The 17,941-nt window shown below is 43.9% G+C and overlaps 1 protein-coding gene across 1 annotated transcript in view; it reads left to right on the forward strand.

Annotated features, from left to right (window-relative positions):
• LOC110532307 (neural-cadherin-like) overlaps nt 1-17,941 on the forward strand; it is a 61,801-nt gene that overhangs the window by 28,341 nt on the left and 15,519 nt on the right. The window contains exons 18-25 of the mRNA XM_036989578.1: nt 4,664-4,878; nt 5,459-5,586; nt 5,715-5,842; nt 6,176-6,299; nt 7,000-7,180; nt 7,580-7,749; nt 16,125-16,389; nt 17,610-17,799. Coding sequence (XP_036845473.1) covers nt 4,664-4,878; nt 5,459-5,586; nt 5,715-5,842; nt 6,176-6,299; nt 7,000-7,180; nt 7,580-7,749; nt 16,125-16,389; nt 17,610-17,799 — 1,401 coding nt within the window. The remainder of the gene's footprint in view (nt 1-4,663; nt 4,879-5,458; nt 5,587-5,714; nt 5,843-6,175; nt 6,300-6,999; nt 7,181-7,579; nt 7,750-16,124; nt 16,390-17,609; nt 17,800-17,941) is intronic.

Raw genomic sequence — 17,941 nt, forward strand, 5'->3', positions numbered from 1 at the left:
GAAGTGGAGACATGTCATGAAGAAGTGGAGACATTCCATGAAGAAGTGGAGACATGTCATGAAGAAGTGGAGACATTCCATGAAGAAGTGGAGACATGTCATGAAGAAGTGGAGACATGTCGTGAAGAAGTGGAGACATGTCTTGAAGACATGTCATGAAGAAGTGGAGACATGTCATGAAGAAGTGGAGACATTCCATGAAGAAGTGGAGGCATTCCATGAAGAAGTGGAGACATTCCATGAAGAAGTGGAGACATGTCATGAAGAAGTGGAGACATGTCATGAAGAAGTGGAGGCATTCCATGAAGAAGTGGAGACATTCTATGAAGAAGTGGAGACATGTCATGAAGAAGTGGAGACATTCCATGAAGAAGTGGAGACATGTCATGAAGAAGTGGAGGCATTCCATGAAGAAGTGGAGACATGTCATGAAGAAGTGGAGACATGTCATGAAGAAGTGGAGACATGTCATGAAGAAGTGGAGACATGTCATGAAGAAGTGGAGGCATTCCATGAAGAAGTGGAGACATTCCATGAAGAAGTGGAGGCATTCCATGAAGAAGTGGAAACATTCCATGAAGAAGTGGAGACATGTCATGAAGAAGTGGAGACATTCCATGAAGAAGTGGAGACATTCTATGAAGAAGTGGAGGCATTCCATGAAGAAATGGAGACATAACATGAAGAAGTGGAGACATTCCATGAAGAAGTGGAGGCATTCCATGAAGAAGTGGAGACATTCCATGAAGAAGTGGAGACATTCCATGAAGAAGTGGAGGCATTCCATGAAGAAGTGGAGGCATTCCATGAAGAAGTGGAGACATGTCATGAAGAATCTGAGACATGTCATGAAGAAGTGGAGACATGTCATGAAGAACTGGAGACATGTCTTGAAGAAGTGGAGACATGTCATGAAGAACTGGATACATGTCATGAAGAAGTGGAGACATGTCATGAAGTAGTGGAGACATTCCATGAAGAAGTGGAGACATGTCATGAAGAAGTGGAGGCATTCCATGAAGAAGTGGAGACATTCCATGAAGAAGTGGAGACATGTCGTGAAGAAGTGGAGGCATTCCATGAAGAAGTGGAGACATGTCATGAAGAAGTGGAGACATTCCATGAAGAAGTGGAGACATTCCATGAAGAAGTGGAGACATTCCATGAAGAAGTGGAGACATTCCATGAAGAAGTGGAGACATTCCATGAAGAAGTGGAGACATTCCATGAAGAAGTGGAGACATTGCATGAAGAAGTGGAGACATTCCATGAAGAAGTGGAGACATGTCATGAAGAAGTGGAGGCATTCCATGAAGAAGTGGAGACATTCCATGAAGAAGTGGAGATATGTCGTGAAGAAGTGGAGGCATTCCAAGAAGAAGTGGAGACATGTCATGAAGAAGTGGAGACATTCCATGAAGAAGTGGAGACATGTCATGAAGAAGTGGAGACATTCCATGAAGAAGTGGAGACATGTCATGAAGAAGTGGAGGCATTCCATGAAGAAGTGGAGACATGTCATGAAGAAGTGGAGACATGTTATGAAGAAGTGGAGACATGTCATGAAGAAGTGGAGACATGTCATGAAGAAGTGGAGACATGTCTTGAAGAAGTGGAGACATTCCATGAAGAAGTGGAGGCATTCCATGAAGAAGTGTAGACATTCCAGTAAGAAGTGGAGACATGTCATGAAGAAGTGGAGACATTCCATGAAGAAGTGGAGACATTCTATGAAGAAGTGGAGGCATTCCATGAAGAAGTGGAGACATAACATGAAGAATCTGAGACATGTCATGAAGAAGTGGAGACATGTCATGAAGAAGTGGGGACATTCCATGAAGAAGTGGAGACATTCCATGAAGAATCTGAGACATGTCATGAAGAAGTGGAGACATGTCATGAAGAAGTGGGGACATTCCATGAAGAAGTGGAGACATTCCATGAAGAAGTGGAGGCATTCCATGAAGTAGTGGAGGCATTCCATGAAGAAGTGGAGACATTCCATGAAGAAGTGGAGACATTCCATGAAGAAGTGGAGACATTCCATGAAGAAGTGGAGACATTCCATGAAGAAGTGGAGACATTCCATGAAGAAGTGGAGACATTCCATGAAGAAGTGGAAACATGTCATGAAGAAGTGGAGACATGTCATGAAGAAGTGGAGACATGTCGTGAAGAAGTGGAGACATGTCATGAAGAACTGGAGACATGTCTTGAAGAAGTGGAGACATGTCATGAAGAACGGAATACATGCCATGAAGAAGTGGAGACATGTCATGAAGAAGTGGAGACATTCCATGAAGAAGTGGAGACATGTCATTAAGAAGTGGAGGCATTCCATGAAGAAGTGGAGACATTCCATGAAGAAGTGGAGACATGTCGTGAAGAAGTGGAGGCATTCCATGAAGAAGTGGAGACATGTCATGAAGAAGTGGAGACATTCCATGAAGAAGTGGAGACATTCCATGAAGAAGTGGAGACATTCCATGAAGAAGTGGAGACATTCATGAAGAAGTGGAGACATTCCATGAAGAAGTGGAGACATGTCATGAAGAAGTGGATACATTCCATGAAGAAGTGGAGACATGTCATGAAGAAGTGGAGCCATGTCATGAAGAAGTGGAGACATGTCATGAAGAACTGAATACATGTCATGAAGAAGTGGAGACATGTCATGAAGAAGTGGAGACATTCCATGAAGAAGTGGAGACATGTCATTAAGAAGTGGAGGCATTCCATGAAGAAGTGGAGACATTCCATGAAGAAGTGGAGACATGTCGTGAAGAAGTGGAGGCATTCCATGAAGAAGTGGAGACATGTCATGAAGAAGTGGAGACATTCCATGAAGAAGTGGAGACATTCCATGAAGAAGTGGAGACATTCCATGAAGAAGTGGAGACATTCCATGAAGAAGTGGAGACATGTCGTGAAGAAGTGGAGGCATTCCATGAAGAAGTGGAGACATGTCGTGAAGAATTGGAGACATGCCATGAAGAAGTGGAGACATGCCATGAAGAAGTGGAGACATGTCATGAAGAAGTGGAGACATGCCATGAAGAAGTGGAGACATAACATGAAGAAGTGGAGACATGTCATGAAGAAGTGGAGGCATTCCATGAAGAAGTGGAGACATAACATGAAGAAGTGGAGACATGTCATGAAGAAGTGGAGACATGTCGTGAAGAAGTGGAGGCATTCCATGAAGAAGTGGAGGAATGCCATGAAAAAGTGGAGACATAACATGAAGAAGTGGAGACATGTCATGAAGAAGTGGAGACATGTCTTGAAGAAGTGGAGACATGTCATGAAGAAGTGGAGACATGTCGTGAAGAAGTGGAGGCATTCCATGAAGAAGTGGAGACATGTCGTGAAGAAGTGGAGGCATTCCATGAAGAAGTGGAGGCATGCCATGAAGAAGTGGAGGCATGCCATGAAGAAGTGGAGACATAACATGAAGAAGTGGAGGCATGCCATGAAGAAGTGGAGGCATGCCATGAAGAAGTGGAGACATAACATGAAGAAGTGGAGACATAACATGAAGAAGTGGAGACATGTCGTGAAGAAGTGGAGGCATTCCATGAAGAAGTGGAGGCATGCCATGAAGACGATCAATTCATTCTGCTTAATTTTGTTCTTCATTCAGTTAGCAATGGTCCATAGAAGCACTTTAAGCTGTAATCAAGGCAAAGGAAGGGAAAGGAGAGGTAATCACAAAGAAATCAGTCAGAGTGCTTCTGCCTACATAACACACATGCACACACACACACACACACACACACACACACACACACACACACACACACACACACACACACACACACACACACACACACACACACACACACACACACACACACACACACATACACACACATTCTTGCACACACATACACTGTACTTAAAGGGGTGCAAACTATTGTCATTATAGTGGTACCCTGCAAGGTGCCAAATAATAACTGAAAGCCACGCCCACACTAGCCACCCCTCCAATGACTGGGTACAAAAATGTACCATTATACTAGATGTCCCCTAAAAGGTACCGAACAGTATCATGTGAGATCTAATGTGTACCTCTGAAGGTACATTATGCATATTTAGATCTTTGTGTACCCCAGGGAAAAATACTGTTCCCTAACCGTACCCTTTTTTCTGAGAGAGTCCGTACACTACACCATGCCATGGAATCTGCACAGCAGAGTAATGGGACTGAAACAAGGAGAGATTTAGAATCAGTGATACTGTAGGGGGCCTAGAAAAGTAGGAATCGTGTTCTTAATCATGCTCGAACAAAGGGATCTGATGTGCTGCTGAGCAGTTGTAAGTTAGAGGAGTTCTACAGCCCCTAAACCTATGTTTCGGCTCACAGGCTAAACAATGTTATAAGGATAATAAAATGAATAGAACGATTGAGGGACTTGTGTTTCTATGTAATGCTTTCAATGCAGTATTTAATATGTACTTGATGTGTTTCATGCCTAATGCACAAGTAGCTAATGTATGTAGATGAAAGCCCTGCCTGTCATTTATAAAGATACGTTGCACAGCACTTTACACACACACACACACACAGATATGACAATATAGCCAGCCCCGTCATAATGTTTCAACATGGAAAAATCACTGTTAATGTTCTTTGGGGTGCTTTCTTTCAATGCCACCACAGATGCCAGTGCCCACCCCAGTACGAGGGTCCTGAGTGCCAGCAGACAAGGCGAAGTTTCCTTGGCAACGGCTATGCCTGGTTTCCTCCCATAAGGCCGTGCTTTGATAGCCATCTCTCCCTGGAGTTCATCACAGGGGCTGAGGATGGGCTGCTGCTCTACAGTGGGCCCCTGGCCACCCTGCTTCCCAGAGACCCAGAGGACTACATGGCCATAGGTAGGGTAATGTGTTACCCACTTAGGATTTGAACCCAGGTCATAGAGATCACGTAAGCCCTCTGAGCTAAAGCCTAGGCATTAACTGGGAGCTAACTCAAGTCTTTAGGTCTCAGGCAAAGTTAATCAGCCCTCTAGCGTGGTTTACCAAACCAACTCTGTTACACAAAGGCAAGTATACTGCATCTACCTTCCAGTCCAACCGAGGTGCATGATTTGAATAACAAATGGAATGTGTGGGATATATCCTGCGTTATTCGGATTAATTAGGTTGCTTAGTCATACAGCCCAGACAGAGACAAAACACTCAAACAGTGTAACCTTGTTAATGGGTTCACTTCACTTGTTAATGAAAAGTAGATAATGGTCCGTACCTTTGGGATGAACTGTTCGTTACATATGTACAGTAAATATACAGTTTCATGAAAAGTATATATGTATGCATTGACTATTTGACACTGAATAACATCCCTCCAAGAGCATCAGAAGTGCATCCTACACCACAGTTGAACTTTGACCCGTTAAGTCTGTAGGTGGAATGTCATGGTGATGCTGGTACTGATGACCTTTCTTCTCCTCAGAGCTGATTGGTGGAACACCTAGCCTGAAAATCAACCATGGGTCTGGAACCCTGGTCCTGCAGTTGCCGGGAAATGTGGTTGTGTCCGACAGACGCTGGCACCGTCTAGATGTTAGGAGCAACAGTAAAGTAAGCGAACCATTAAATGGCTGTATTCGCATCCTGAAAACACATATTCTTCCATGTTCTTACCTGTGTGTGTATGTTTGTGTGTGTGCAGAGATTGTTACCTTCCTCTTCTTCTCTTGGGTTTTCAGGAAGTGCGTTTCACCCTGGATCGCTGCTCCAGTGCCATTGTCATGGAGACAGAGGGCGTGGACAGCTGGGCCATGACCGAGGACCGCTCTTCTTGTGAAGTCAGAGGAGTCACGCCCAATAGGGACAGGTACTGTCCTGCTCAGAATCCCACCCCTCTGACATCACACCAATCACACCTGCCAGCCAGTCAAGGCATTGCCGATGGCCAAAATAGTTCCTCTGAAAGGCATTAAAAGATCTACGAACAGCTATCCATCTACCATGCATACTCCAATTCTTGTAGCAGCCACTGTGTCATCCAGTGTTGGTTACAATTAAGATAAGGTACTATACAGATGAGTTGACATGAGTGAGTGGTGTGATTCTGGAAGGATGGTTGGACGAAACAAACAAATGGACAGACAGATGAATGGTTTGAATGGACAGGCATTGACAATGACGTGTCTCCTCTTTTCCACAGGTACCTGAATGGGAGTCAGGTGTTGCAGCTGGGTGGTGTCAACGAAAACATGTCCTATGAGTATCCCCAGCTGCAGCACAAGCACTTCACTGGATGTCTGCGCAACCTGGTTGTGGATAGTATGGTAAGACACAAAAGTCTAGCGCTCTCCCCTAACACCCCAACAACAACAAGTTTACCTCTAACTCAATCTCGGCTCTGGACATTGCATTTTATTTCTTACATTTTCTCACTCCTTGACCTGTCTAGTTGACTCACTAGGTTTCATGAAGACATGAGCTCAAGAGGAATGTAAATTTGAGCTCAAGGCTAAGCTGGGAGTATCTTCTAAATGCTGATGTCTTTCACTCATCATATTCCCCTTCAAATCAACTTGTATTAATCACATGCGCCGAATACAACAGGTGTTGCAGTGAAATGCTTACTTACGAGGCCCTAACCAACAACTCAGTTTTAAAAAACAACATACATAAAAAAAAAGTCAGGTTCTCTTAGTACCTTAATGTCAGACAGGTTATATGTACTGGCGGGATGTATTCTCCTTCGTTATTTTTCTCCTTTATGCCTATGACCTTCTCTCATCTTTACTTTATGCTTCAGAAAGGGTTGTATTGTGCATTATTGAGGTTATACTGAAAACCTCATGCCATCTCTCTCTCTCTCTCTCCCTTATTCATTTATCTCTCGCCCTCATTTTTTAACTTTCTTTCTATTTCTTCCTCTCTCTTCTCTCTCCCCCCCACATCTTTCTCTCTCCCACTCACCCTCCTTCTCTCGCTCCCTCATTCCTTCATCCCCCTGCCTCTCTTCCCTCTCTGCTCCAGCTCTATGACCTTGGTTATCCCTCAGAGTCCTCCAGCAGTGCCCCAGGCTGCTCTCTGACTGATGGGAACTGTGTAAACATGGGTGTACCAGCCTGTGGCGCCAGGGGGCGCTGTAACGGGCAGTGGGACTCCTTCCGCTGCCAGTGTGGGCCCGGTTACACAGGGATCCACTGTGAAGACGGTACGTTCTTAGAGAATATACAGTCGGGTTAGGACAAGTGTTGTCTGTGGGTATCAAAGAGTGTAGAGTGGACTGTATTACATAGTAGAATCCTAATATGGGAGGTCATTTTTTCCCCTAATAAGATCAAAATGCACTGGCTTTGAATTATAGGTTTTATAGGTTATAGGTTTTAACTTTTTTTTTATTGCTCTTGTGGAATGGAAATGTGTCTTAAGGCTTTAAATGCATGGCTCACACAATATAACTGTGTTTGGCTTCTGTCATATATGTGAATTGTCTTTAATTGGCTACTGAGTCCACACAGTAGACGGTACAGTATAAATAATACATCATGAATAATGTACTGTAGTTGAAGCCCTCATGGCAGCTCTATGTTTTTCTCTCTTCGACTGACAGAAGTCCCAGAGTTCTCCTTCGATGGGAGGAGGAGCCATGTCCAGTACCAGGTGGGCTGGTCTCTCCCGGCCCGTCACACCAGCGTGCAGCTCCAGGTGCGAACCCACGTCCCCAGCGGTGTCCTCCTCAGCCTCTTCTCCCAGGAGCAGAATGAATACTTGCGTCTGGAGGTGAGTCATCGACACTCTGCCTGCAGAGAGGCACTTTAATTGGCTCCTGCTGTAGCCTGCTCCTCAACGTTGTTATTACGTTGCCTGAATGACTGTCATGATGGTTCGACATTTTCGACAATGATGGAGTGAGTAATGGCGGGCTTGGAAGACAGGAATTGGGTACTGAGTGGGCCTCTGAGTGACTGAGTTCTGTATGTGTGTTCGGAGGGTACTTGTATTGCCTTTGGGTTGTTTTGAGATGCGCCTATGGAACATCGCAGCACAGCATTCAGGATTATTTTATTGTCTGTCTAGTTTTAAGCACATCCTTCCGTATTAGGGTCTAGGGAAGTGGGTAGCTGTTATTAGTTGGATGTAAGAGCTTTCTTAAGTGGAAAGGTCCAATTCTGTCTTTTCTTCTTCAAGCTCTTATAGGGGACTTTTTCAGCGTATTGCTAGACTTGTGTACCCAATTTGAACTGGAAAATATGAAGTGGCATATACAATCAACCTAGCTTACCTATAGTGTTTTCTACTTCACAAGGCTCTTCTCTGTCTGGCTTAACCAGGAAAATAGAACACCATTTCTGAGTGTGAATACCATTTCTGAGTGTGAATACCATTTCTGAGTGTGAATACCATTTCTGTGGAAATATGATGTTAGGGTTAAAGGAGCCTTTGGCCTCTTTGAGTGACAGTGTGTCCACAGCACCAGGTAGAAGACTGCTCGGCTAGCATCTGTCACTCAAGAACACCTACCCACATAGGTCAGCTGTTTCCACTTTCATCCTACTGTAGCTTCCTCGTGACAAACCAGGTTGACAGAGCAAGTGTCAGAGAGAGCACCAGCATGCAGTCTCACTGCTATAGCCCCCTTCTGAGTGTCTGAGTCAGTGAAGTAGCAACCCCCCTCTAGCCTTTTCTCCCCACCAGCCCCATACATACCAGTACAAAGAATCTGAGGAAAGGATTGGGGCTCTGTATGATCTCAGCAGCAAATGTAAGTAGGTTATATAAGGTACCTCTGTGAACAATCTTTCAGAATTGAGTCAGCGAGCTGTATAAAACGCTCGTTTTTTTGTCCGAAAGCAAGCTACTCTGTCTGAAGCTGTCTCAGACCCCCCCAAGAGACACTTGAGTGTGGATCCAGACAACAAGTCTCTCAGAACCTCAGCCTCTCTTGTTTGCTCTGATGGGTAGGAAGGGATGGAGAGGGAGGAGGGAGCGCATGGTGAATGAATAACAAGACATTCACAAGGTTACTGGGGGCTGCTGCATAAAAGTGTGAGAGTTAGGCCTCGGAAACCTTTTTCACCTCTTGTTTTTTCTTTCACCTTTATTTCACCAGGTAGGCCAGTTCAGAACAAGTTCTCATTTGCAACTGCGACCTGGCCAAGATAAAGCAAAGCAGTGCGACAAAAACACAGAGTTACACATGGGATAAACGTACAGTCAATAACACAATAGACAAATCTATATATAGTGTGTGCAAGTGTCGTAAGATTAGGGAGGTAAGGCAATAAATAGGCCGTAGTGGCAAAATAATTACAATTTAGCATTAACACTGGAGTGATAGATGTGCAGATGATGGTGTGCAAGTAGAAATACTGGGGTGCAAAAGAGCAAAAATAAATAGCAGTATGGGGATGAAGTAGTTGGGTGGTGTCGTGTCTTTACTATCATTAAATTAAGACTTCTAGTTTTTATCAAAGATTCTCTGTAATTAGTATTACGCAATTAAACTGATTAATCATGTAACTGTAATTAACTAGGAAGTTGGGGCACCAAGGAAAATATTCAGATTACAAAGTTATAATTTCCTAATATAACTTTTCAGATATTTTATATCTGATCAATTAGTCTTCGAATTAATGAATTATTTACTTAGTCTCATTCCAAACGTCGTAAATTGTTGGTTATCTGCACAAACCTGGTCTTCACTATGAGTCATCCATACATCAATTTTCTTAAATCATTTATTTACTAACTAAGTAATTCACAGAAATGCATAAACAAACAAACAATGTAAAAATGGCTACAAGAAATGATAGGGGAATGTGCCCTAGTGGGCTAAACCGGCATGGCGGCTTGTTGTACAAAAGGGAAGTGGTGCTCGACTGAGAAGACAACGCACAGTTGATAATTATAACAATTGAAATGCTAATCCTTTGCACATGAACGCTCACTCATTCGGGAACAACTGCAATCAATATATATATTTACGCTCAGTGTGTCGTTGGGATCTCTGCTGAAAAGTTAGTTTCTGTTGGAGAGTTTCCGTCCTCTCTCTCTCTCTCTGTCGTGGGTAGTTCAGAGTGACATTCATTCATGTTGTTGTAGAATGGATGTTTCGGCAGTTGTCGTTCTTCGCGTTCAATGATACCGAATTCCAAGCTGCAGACTAGTAATTAATATCAAAGACTTGTTCTTATTCTGTCGGTATCGATAGTCTAAGAGTTTAACCACGTGGTATGGTTAAAAGATTCAGCAATGGTCTGCAACCTTTGTCCTCTCGTAATGGAGAAAAACATGGTCTGTTGAGAATTTCTCAAAGTTGGGGTTTTATTCAGGAGTTGCAGAAAAGGGCCTGTCCCAGGATGCCTGACCCTAACTGGGCTCAGGGATGGTCCTCTGATTTAGTTAAACTCAAAAGGGAATTGGAGTTTCCTTCATTAAACAGTCCAAAATCACATTACACAATTTTACAAACAGTATCATCCTCACTCATTCATCTTATACAACAATTAGATGTAAACCTCACATCTGAGGCTATTATATAAACAGCGTTATGGTAATGTGGCCGCACCATCTCCCATGAGTTTTACCAAGTTGTAACAAACGGACCAGTTCGTAGCTGGATTCTTCACCGATCTTTTATACCTTCTCCGGAACATAAATGTTGTTCGGACCTCAAGTTCTGTGAGGTGGAAGAAATTCCTTTGTTCTCTATGAAACTTCACTCTGTCTCTGTACTGTGGCCATGAGGAGACAATCTCTTCCAGGAATTTACAACCTCTCTGACCACAGTAGCCTAGTTGTAGGAGGCAGGGAGAGGGGGATGGGGCTTGCTGTACCCAAAGAGGACAACGTCATGACAGTGGGCTATTTACAGATGGGCTGTGTTCAGGCGCAGTGATCGGTAAGCTGCTCTGACAGCTTGAAGTTAGTGAGGGAGATATGTCTCCAGCTTCAGTGATATTTGCAATTCGTTCCAGTCATTGGCAGCAGAGAACAAGAAGGAGAGGTGGTCAAAGGGAATTGGCTTTGGGGGTGACCAGTGAAATATACCTGCTGGAGCGTGTGCTACGGGTGGGTGTTGCTATGGTGACCAGTGAGCTGAGATAAGGCGAGGCTTTACCTAGCAAAGACTTATAGATGACCTGGAGCCAGTGGGTTTGGCAACGAATATGAAGCGAGGGCCAGCCAACGAGAGCATATACTACGCAGTGGTGCGTAGTATATGGGGCTTTGGTGACAAAATGGATGGCACTGTGATGGACTACATCCAATTTGCTGAGTAGAGTGTTGGAGGCTATTTTATAAATGACATCGCCGAAGTCAAGGTTTGGTAGGATAGTCAGTTTTACGAGGGTATGTTTGGCAGCATGAGTGAAGGAGGCTTTGTTGCAAAATAGGAAGCCGATTCTAGATTTAATTTTGGATTGGAGATGATTAATGTGAGTCTGGAAGGAGAGTTTACAGTCTAACCAGACACCTAGGTATTTGGAGTTGTCCACATATTCTAAGTCAGAACCATCCAGAGTTGTGATGCTGGTCAGGCGGGCGGGTGCGGGCGATTGGTTAAAGAGCATGCATTTACTAGCATTTAAGAGCAGTTGGAGGCCACAGAAGGAGTGTTGTATGCCATTGAAGCTTGTCTGGAGTTTTGTTAATTCAGTGTCCAAAGAAGGGCCAGAAGTATACAGAATGGTGTCGTCTGCGTAGAGGTGGATCAGAGAATAACCAGCAGCAAGAGTGACATTGATGTATTCAGAGAAAAGATTCGGCCCAAGAATTGAACCCTGTGGCACCCCCATAGAGAGTGCCAGAGGTCCGGACAACATTGACACACTGAACTCTGAGAAGTAGTTAGTGAACCAGGCGAGGCAGTCATTTGAGAAACCAAGATATAGGTCTGTAACAGTTTGGTATTGAGTGTCTCCCACATCGAAGATGGGATGACCATGGCAGCTTTCCAATCTTTAGGGATCTCAGACAAGAGAGGTTGAACAGGCTAGTAATAGCGGTTGCAACAATTGCGTGGGGGGGGGGGGGGGGGGTTGCAGTGCTGTTGGCCGGGGTAGGGGTAGCCAGGTGGAAAGCATGGCCAGCCATAGAAAAATGATTATTGAAATTCGCGATTTATCGGTGGTAACAGTGTTTCTTAGCCTCAGTGCAGTGGGCAGCTGGGAGGAGGTACTCTTATTCTCCGTGGACTTTACAGTGTCCCATAACTTTTTGGAATTTGTGCTACAGGATGCAAATTTCTGTTTGAAAAGGCTAGACTTTGCTTTCCTAACTGACTGTGTGGTTCATAATTGGTTCATAACTTCCCTGAAAAGTTGCATATCGCGGGGGCTATTCGATGCGAATGCAGTACGCCACAGGATGTTTTTGTGCTGGTCAAGTGCAGTCAGTTCACTCCAAACTTAAGGTCTATATCTGTTCTTAGTTCTACATTTTTTTAATTGGGCATGCTTATTTAATTAAGATGGTGAGGAAAGCACTTTTAAAGACTAACCAGGCATCCTCTACTGACGGGATGAGGTCAATATCCTTCCAGGATACCCGGGCCAGGTCGATTAGAAAGGCCTGCTCGCTGAAGTGTTTTATGGAGCGTTTGACAGGGATGATGGGTGGTCATTTGACCACGGACCCATTATGGATGCAGGCAATGAGACAGTGATCACTGAGATCCTGGTTGTAGACAGCAGAGGTGTATTTAGAGGGCAGGTTGGTCAGGATGAAATCTATGAAGATGCCCGTGTTTTCGGATTTAGGGTTGTATCTGGTTGTACCTTGTACCTAAGCATCTAGCTTAGATTGTAGGATGGCCATTATAAGCATATCCCAGTTTAGGTCACCTAACAGTACGAACTCTGAAGATAAATGGGGGGCAATCAATTCACATATGGTGTCCAGGGCACAGCTGGGGCTGAGGGGGGTCTATAAAAAGCAGCAACAGAGAGAGACTTATTTCTGGAAAGGTGAATTTTTAAAAGTAGAAGCTCAAACTGTTTGGGCACAGACCTGGATAGCATGACAGAACTCTGCACACTATTTCTGCAGTAGATTGCAACTCCGCCCCTTGGCAGTTCTATCTTGGCATAAAATGTTCTAGGTGGGGATGGAAATTTCAGAATTTATGGTGGCCTTCCTAAGCCAGGGTTCAGACACGGCTAGGACATCAGGGTTGGCAGAGTGTGCTAAAGCAATGAATGAAACAAACTTAGGGAGGAGGCTTCTGATATTAACATGCATGACACCGAGCCTTTTACGGTTATAGAAGTCAACAAATGATAGTGCCTGGGGAATAGGTGTGGTACTGGGGGCTACAGGGCCTGGGTTAACCTCTACATCACCAGAGGAACAAAGGAGGAGTAGGATAAGGGTACGGCTAAAGGCTATAAGAATTGGTTGTCTAGTGCGTTGGGAACAGAGAGTAAAAGGAGCAGATTTCTGGGCGTGGTAGAATAGATTCAGGGCATAATGTACAGACAAGGGTATGGTAGGATGTGAGTACAGTGGAGGTGAACCTAGGTGTTGAGTGACGATGAGAGAGGTTTCGTCTCTGGAGGCACCAGTTAAGCCAGGTGAGGTCTCCGCATGTGTGTGGGGTGGGACAAAACAGCTACCTAAGGTATTTTGAGCGGGACTGAAGGCTCTACAGTGAAATAAAACAATAAGAACTTTCCAAGACAGCAGTAGGCAAAGCATATTGACATTAGAGAGAGGCATAAAGCAATCACGTGTTGGTATGGAGAGCTGAGACAACAACGGGTAAATGGGGATGAATGGGCTGAGCGGGTCAGTTAGGTACATACAGGACCTGAGTTCGAAGCTGGGGCCAACAGATAAACAAAATGAAATACCTTGTTATTGAAACAGTCCAGGGGGCATCAGCTGTGTAGCCTAGTGATCATAGCGTCCAATGAGCAGTAATAGGTGAGTCAAGGAGCCATATTCAATGACAAAAACATGTTATCTTTATGTTCACATAATGAGACCCGTGAAAGTGTTTTCCAACCCATTATTCTGTTGAGTGTTAGCGAAAAGGTGGAAATCAATGCTTATATGAAGTTTTTTTTAAATTAAAATAGCAAAAGGTTTACTTGTGAAAACAATGACAGTTTTTACTTTGTAGTGAAGTGTTTGTACTTCTAAGCGATGCTGAAAATGTATTGCTGGAGGTTTTATGGTCGGAGTTTGTATAACGTTGGGATTAATTGGGCTCATTGTCATATGGTTGCCTAGGCTGTGTGGACTGCAAGCAATTAGATGCATTGTTGGGAGCATATATATCTGCCGTCAGGGGGGGGGGGGGGGGGGGGCTTGATAGCTGGGGGGTTAATCGGTCCGTAGTGTGGCAGGGGGAATAGAATATAGAATGTTGGCATTATGCTCTTATGACCATGCTGAGGGAGCAATAGTTCAAACAATCTGGGCTGTCATGCTGCATACATTAAAACACAGTATTTAATTATCTCAGCCCCACGGTTTCCAATTAAGGGATGGACACACAAGCTGCAGTTATAGCAGGCAGCAGCCCCTCTCAGCCCCATCTCCAGCTCAGAATGTTTGTTCAGCCTTAGCTGCTGTGGATAATTGTTGTCTGTGAAATTCTCCTTCTAGATTGTTATTGCTGGGGGCAGTATTGAGTAGGTGCCCAGAGTAAACTGTCTGCTACTCAGGCCCAGTATATGCATAGTATTAGTAGATTTGGATAGAAAACACTCTGAAGTTTGTAAAACTGTTTGAATGATGTCTGTGAATATTACAGAACTCATAGGGCAGGCAAAAACCTGAGAAAAATCCAACCAGTAAGTGGGAAATCTGAGGTTTGTAGTTTTTCAACTCATTCCCTATCGAATACACAGTGTCTATGGGGTCAAATTGCACTTCCTAAGGCTTCCACTAGATGTCAACAGTCTTTAGAACCTTGTTTGATGCTTCTACTGTGAAGTGGGGGCGAATGAGAGGGGAATGAGTCAGAGGTCTGCCAGAGAGCCACAAGCTGGCCACGCCATTGCATTTCTGAAGACAAAGGAATTCTCTGGTTGGAACATTATTGAAGATTTATGTTAAAATCATCCTAAAGATTGATTCTATACATCGTTTGACATGTTTCTATGGACTGTAACGGAACTTTTTTACTTTTCGTCTGCACCTAGTGATTGCGCGTCATGGATTTGGATTACTGGGCTAAACGCGCGAACATAAAGGAGGTATTTGGACATAAATGATGGACATTATCAAACAAAACAAACATTTATTGTGGAACTGGGATTCCTGGGAGTGCATTCTGTTGAAGATCATCAAAGGTAAGTGAATATTTATAATGCTATTTCTGACTTCTGTTGACTACACAACATGGCGGATATCTGTTTGGGTTGTTTTGGCCTCTGAGCGCTGTACTCAGATTATAGCATGGTGTGCTTTTTCGGTAAAGCTTTTTTGAAATCTGACACAGCAGTTGCATTAAGGAGAAGTGTATCTATAATTCCGTGCATAATAGTTGTATCTTTTATCAATGTTTATTATGAGTATTTCTGTAAATTGATGAGGCTCTCTGCAAAATCCCTGGATGTTTTGGAACTACTGAACGTGCCAATGTATACTGAGATTTTTTTATATAAATATGAACTTTATCGAACAAAACATACATGTATTGTGTAACATGAAGTCCTTTGAGTGTCATCTGATGAAGATCATCAAAGGTAAGTGATTCATGTATCTCTATTTCTGCTTTTTGTGACTCCTCTCTTTGGCTGGAAAAATGGCTGTGTTTTTCTGTGACTTGGCTCTGACCTAATATAATCATTTGGTTTGCTTTCATCGTAAAGCCTTTTTGAAATCGGACACTGTGGTGGGATTAACAAGAAGTGTATCTATAAAATGGTGTAAAATACTTGTATGTTTGAGGATTTTTAATTATGGGATTTCTGTTGTTTTGAATTTGGCGCCCTGCACTTTCACTGGCTGTTGTCATATCGATCCCATTAGCGGGATCTCAGCCCAAAGAGGTTTTAAGTAATGTCCGTGTCAGTTTTGTAAAGTTTAAATATTATATACAATGGTCTTAATTGAATGTTTGACATTTTAATGGTGCGATCTGTGATTTTTACAGCGGTTTTGATTCATTTCAATTGATTGATATGCACTGTATATTTCAGGTGTTTCAGGGGCTACTGGCTGTCTTTTACAACCTGGGTGACAGACTCTACAACCTCACCCTGCCCTTCCAACGCCTTGACAACGGAGAATGGCATGAGGTGGAGCTGGATCGACATGGCAAAGAGTTCACCCTTCGATTGGATGGTGGCGGCGGGAGGCAAGAGGTCACAGCCGCTCCTGGGCAGAGTCAGGAGATAGTCATCGATCAAACAGTGGTGATGCTGGGAAACTCTTTCCCTTCAGGAAACAACCACAGCTTCCTAGGTATGGTGCTGGTACTGCCATCTGGTACTGCCCCCTGGTACTGACCACTAATATTATCCGCCTAACTTCCCACTAGTTGTTACTGCCAGAGGATCACGAGGGAAGATAAATGATTGGACGAAAGTGGTATAAAATCATGTATTACCTGTATGTGATTGGCAACACAAGACTGATGCACCATTGTGTTTCACACTTCTAAATCACTGAGGTGAATGATTCCTTAGCTACCACCGTCTTCCTATCTCAAATGGTTTTAGATCTAGACTCTGAGGAGGTTGGTTATGGATTTGGGAGGCAGATGAAGTGTGAAGGACTTGATTCAGGAGCAGGGATGAGTCTGTATATATGATTCAGGAGCAGGGAGGTGTCTGTATAAATTATTCAGGAGCAGGGAGGTGTCTGTATAAATGATTCAGGAGCAGGGATGTGTCAGTATAAATGATTCAGGAGCAGGGAGGTGTCTGTATAAATTATTCAGAAGCAGGGAGGTAGGTGTCTGTATAAATGATTCAGGAGCAGGGATGTGTCAGTATAAATGATTCAGGAGCAGGGAGGTGTCTGTATTAATGATTCAGGATCAGGGAGGTGTCTGTATAAATGATTCAGGAGCAGGGAGGTGTCTGTATAAATGATTCAGGAGCAGGGATGTGTCAGTATAAATGATTCAGGAGCAGGGATGTGTCTGTATAAATGATTCAGGTGCAGGGAGGTGTCTGTATGAATGATTCAGGAGCAGGGAGGTGTCAGTATAAATGATTCAGGTGCAGGGAGGTGTCTGTATAAATGATTCAGGAGCAGGGAGGTGTCAGTATAAATGATTCAGGAGCAGAGAGGTTTCTGTATAAATGATTCAGGAGCAGGGAGGTGTCTGTATAAATGATGTGTTACACATCCTTCCCAGAGGATGGCGAGACAACCAAACAAAGTAAATATCCTCTGAAACAAAGGGCTGCACTGACAGCTAAGCCCTGGGCTATCTCTCTGTGTGTGTGTGTGTGTGTGTGTGTGTGTGTGTGTGTGTGTGTGTGTGTGTGTGTGTGTGTGTGTGTGTGTGTGTGTGTGTGTGTGTGTGTGTGTGTGTGTGTGTGTGTGTGTGTGTGTTTCCATCGCTTCATGAAACTTACTTTAAAGGTTTTGCCTCAGGCCTAGTGTGTATGTCTCTGAATGTCACTATGTTGCTGTGTCTCATCTCTCTTTCCCTCTCTGTGTTTTTCCATCAGGGTGTCTGCGAGACCTGAGGCTGAACGGGAGGCCCATGCCCATGGCAAAGCAGCCCTCCGTGGGGTCCAAGGGCCTCCAGGTGGTCACATCCCAGGGGGTCTCCCCAGGTTGCCCCTCAGACGCCTGCAGGAAACACCAGTGCTATCCCCCCTTCATATGTGTGGACCTCTGGAGGAAACACGAGTGCAGGTACATAAATGATTGCAGGAAATCTTGTCAGGAAAAACTCTGGGCCCTAGGCTATAAGCTATAATGGCGTTGTAATGGAGCTGAAGGGAATAGCGGCTGTTTTTTGGGCCCCTGACCAATTCTGCTATTTTGTGTCTTTTTT

The sequence above is a fragment of the Oncorhynchus mykiss genome, chromosome 1, assembly GCF_013265735.2.
Source record: "Oncorhynchus mykiss isolate Arlee chromosome 1, USDA_OmykA_1.1, whole genome shotgun sequence".
Taxonomy (NCBI): domain Eukaryota; kingdom Metazoa; phylum Chordata; class Actinopteri; order Salmoniformes; family Salmonidae; genus Oncorhynchus; species Oncorhynchus mykiss.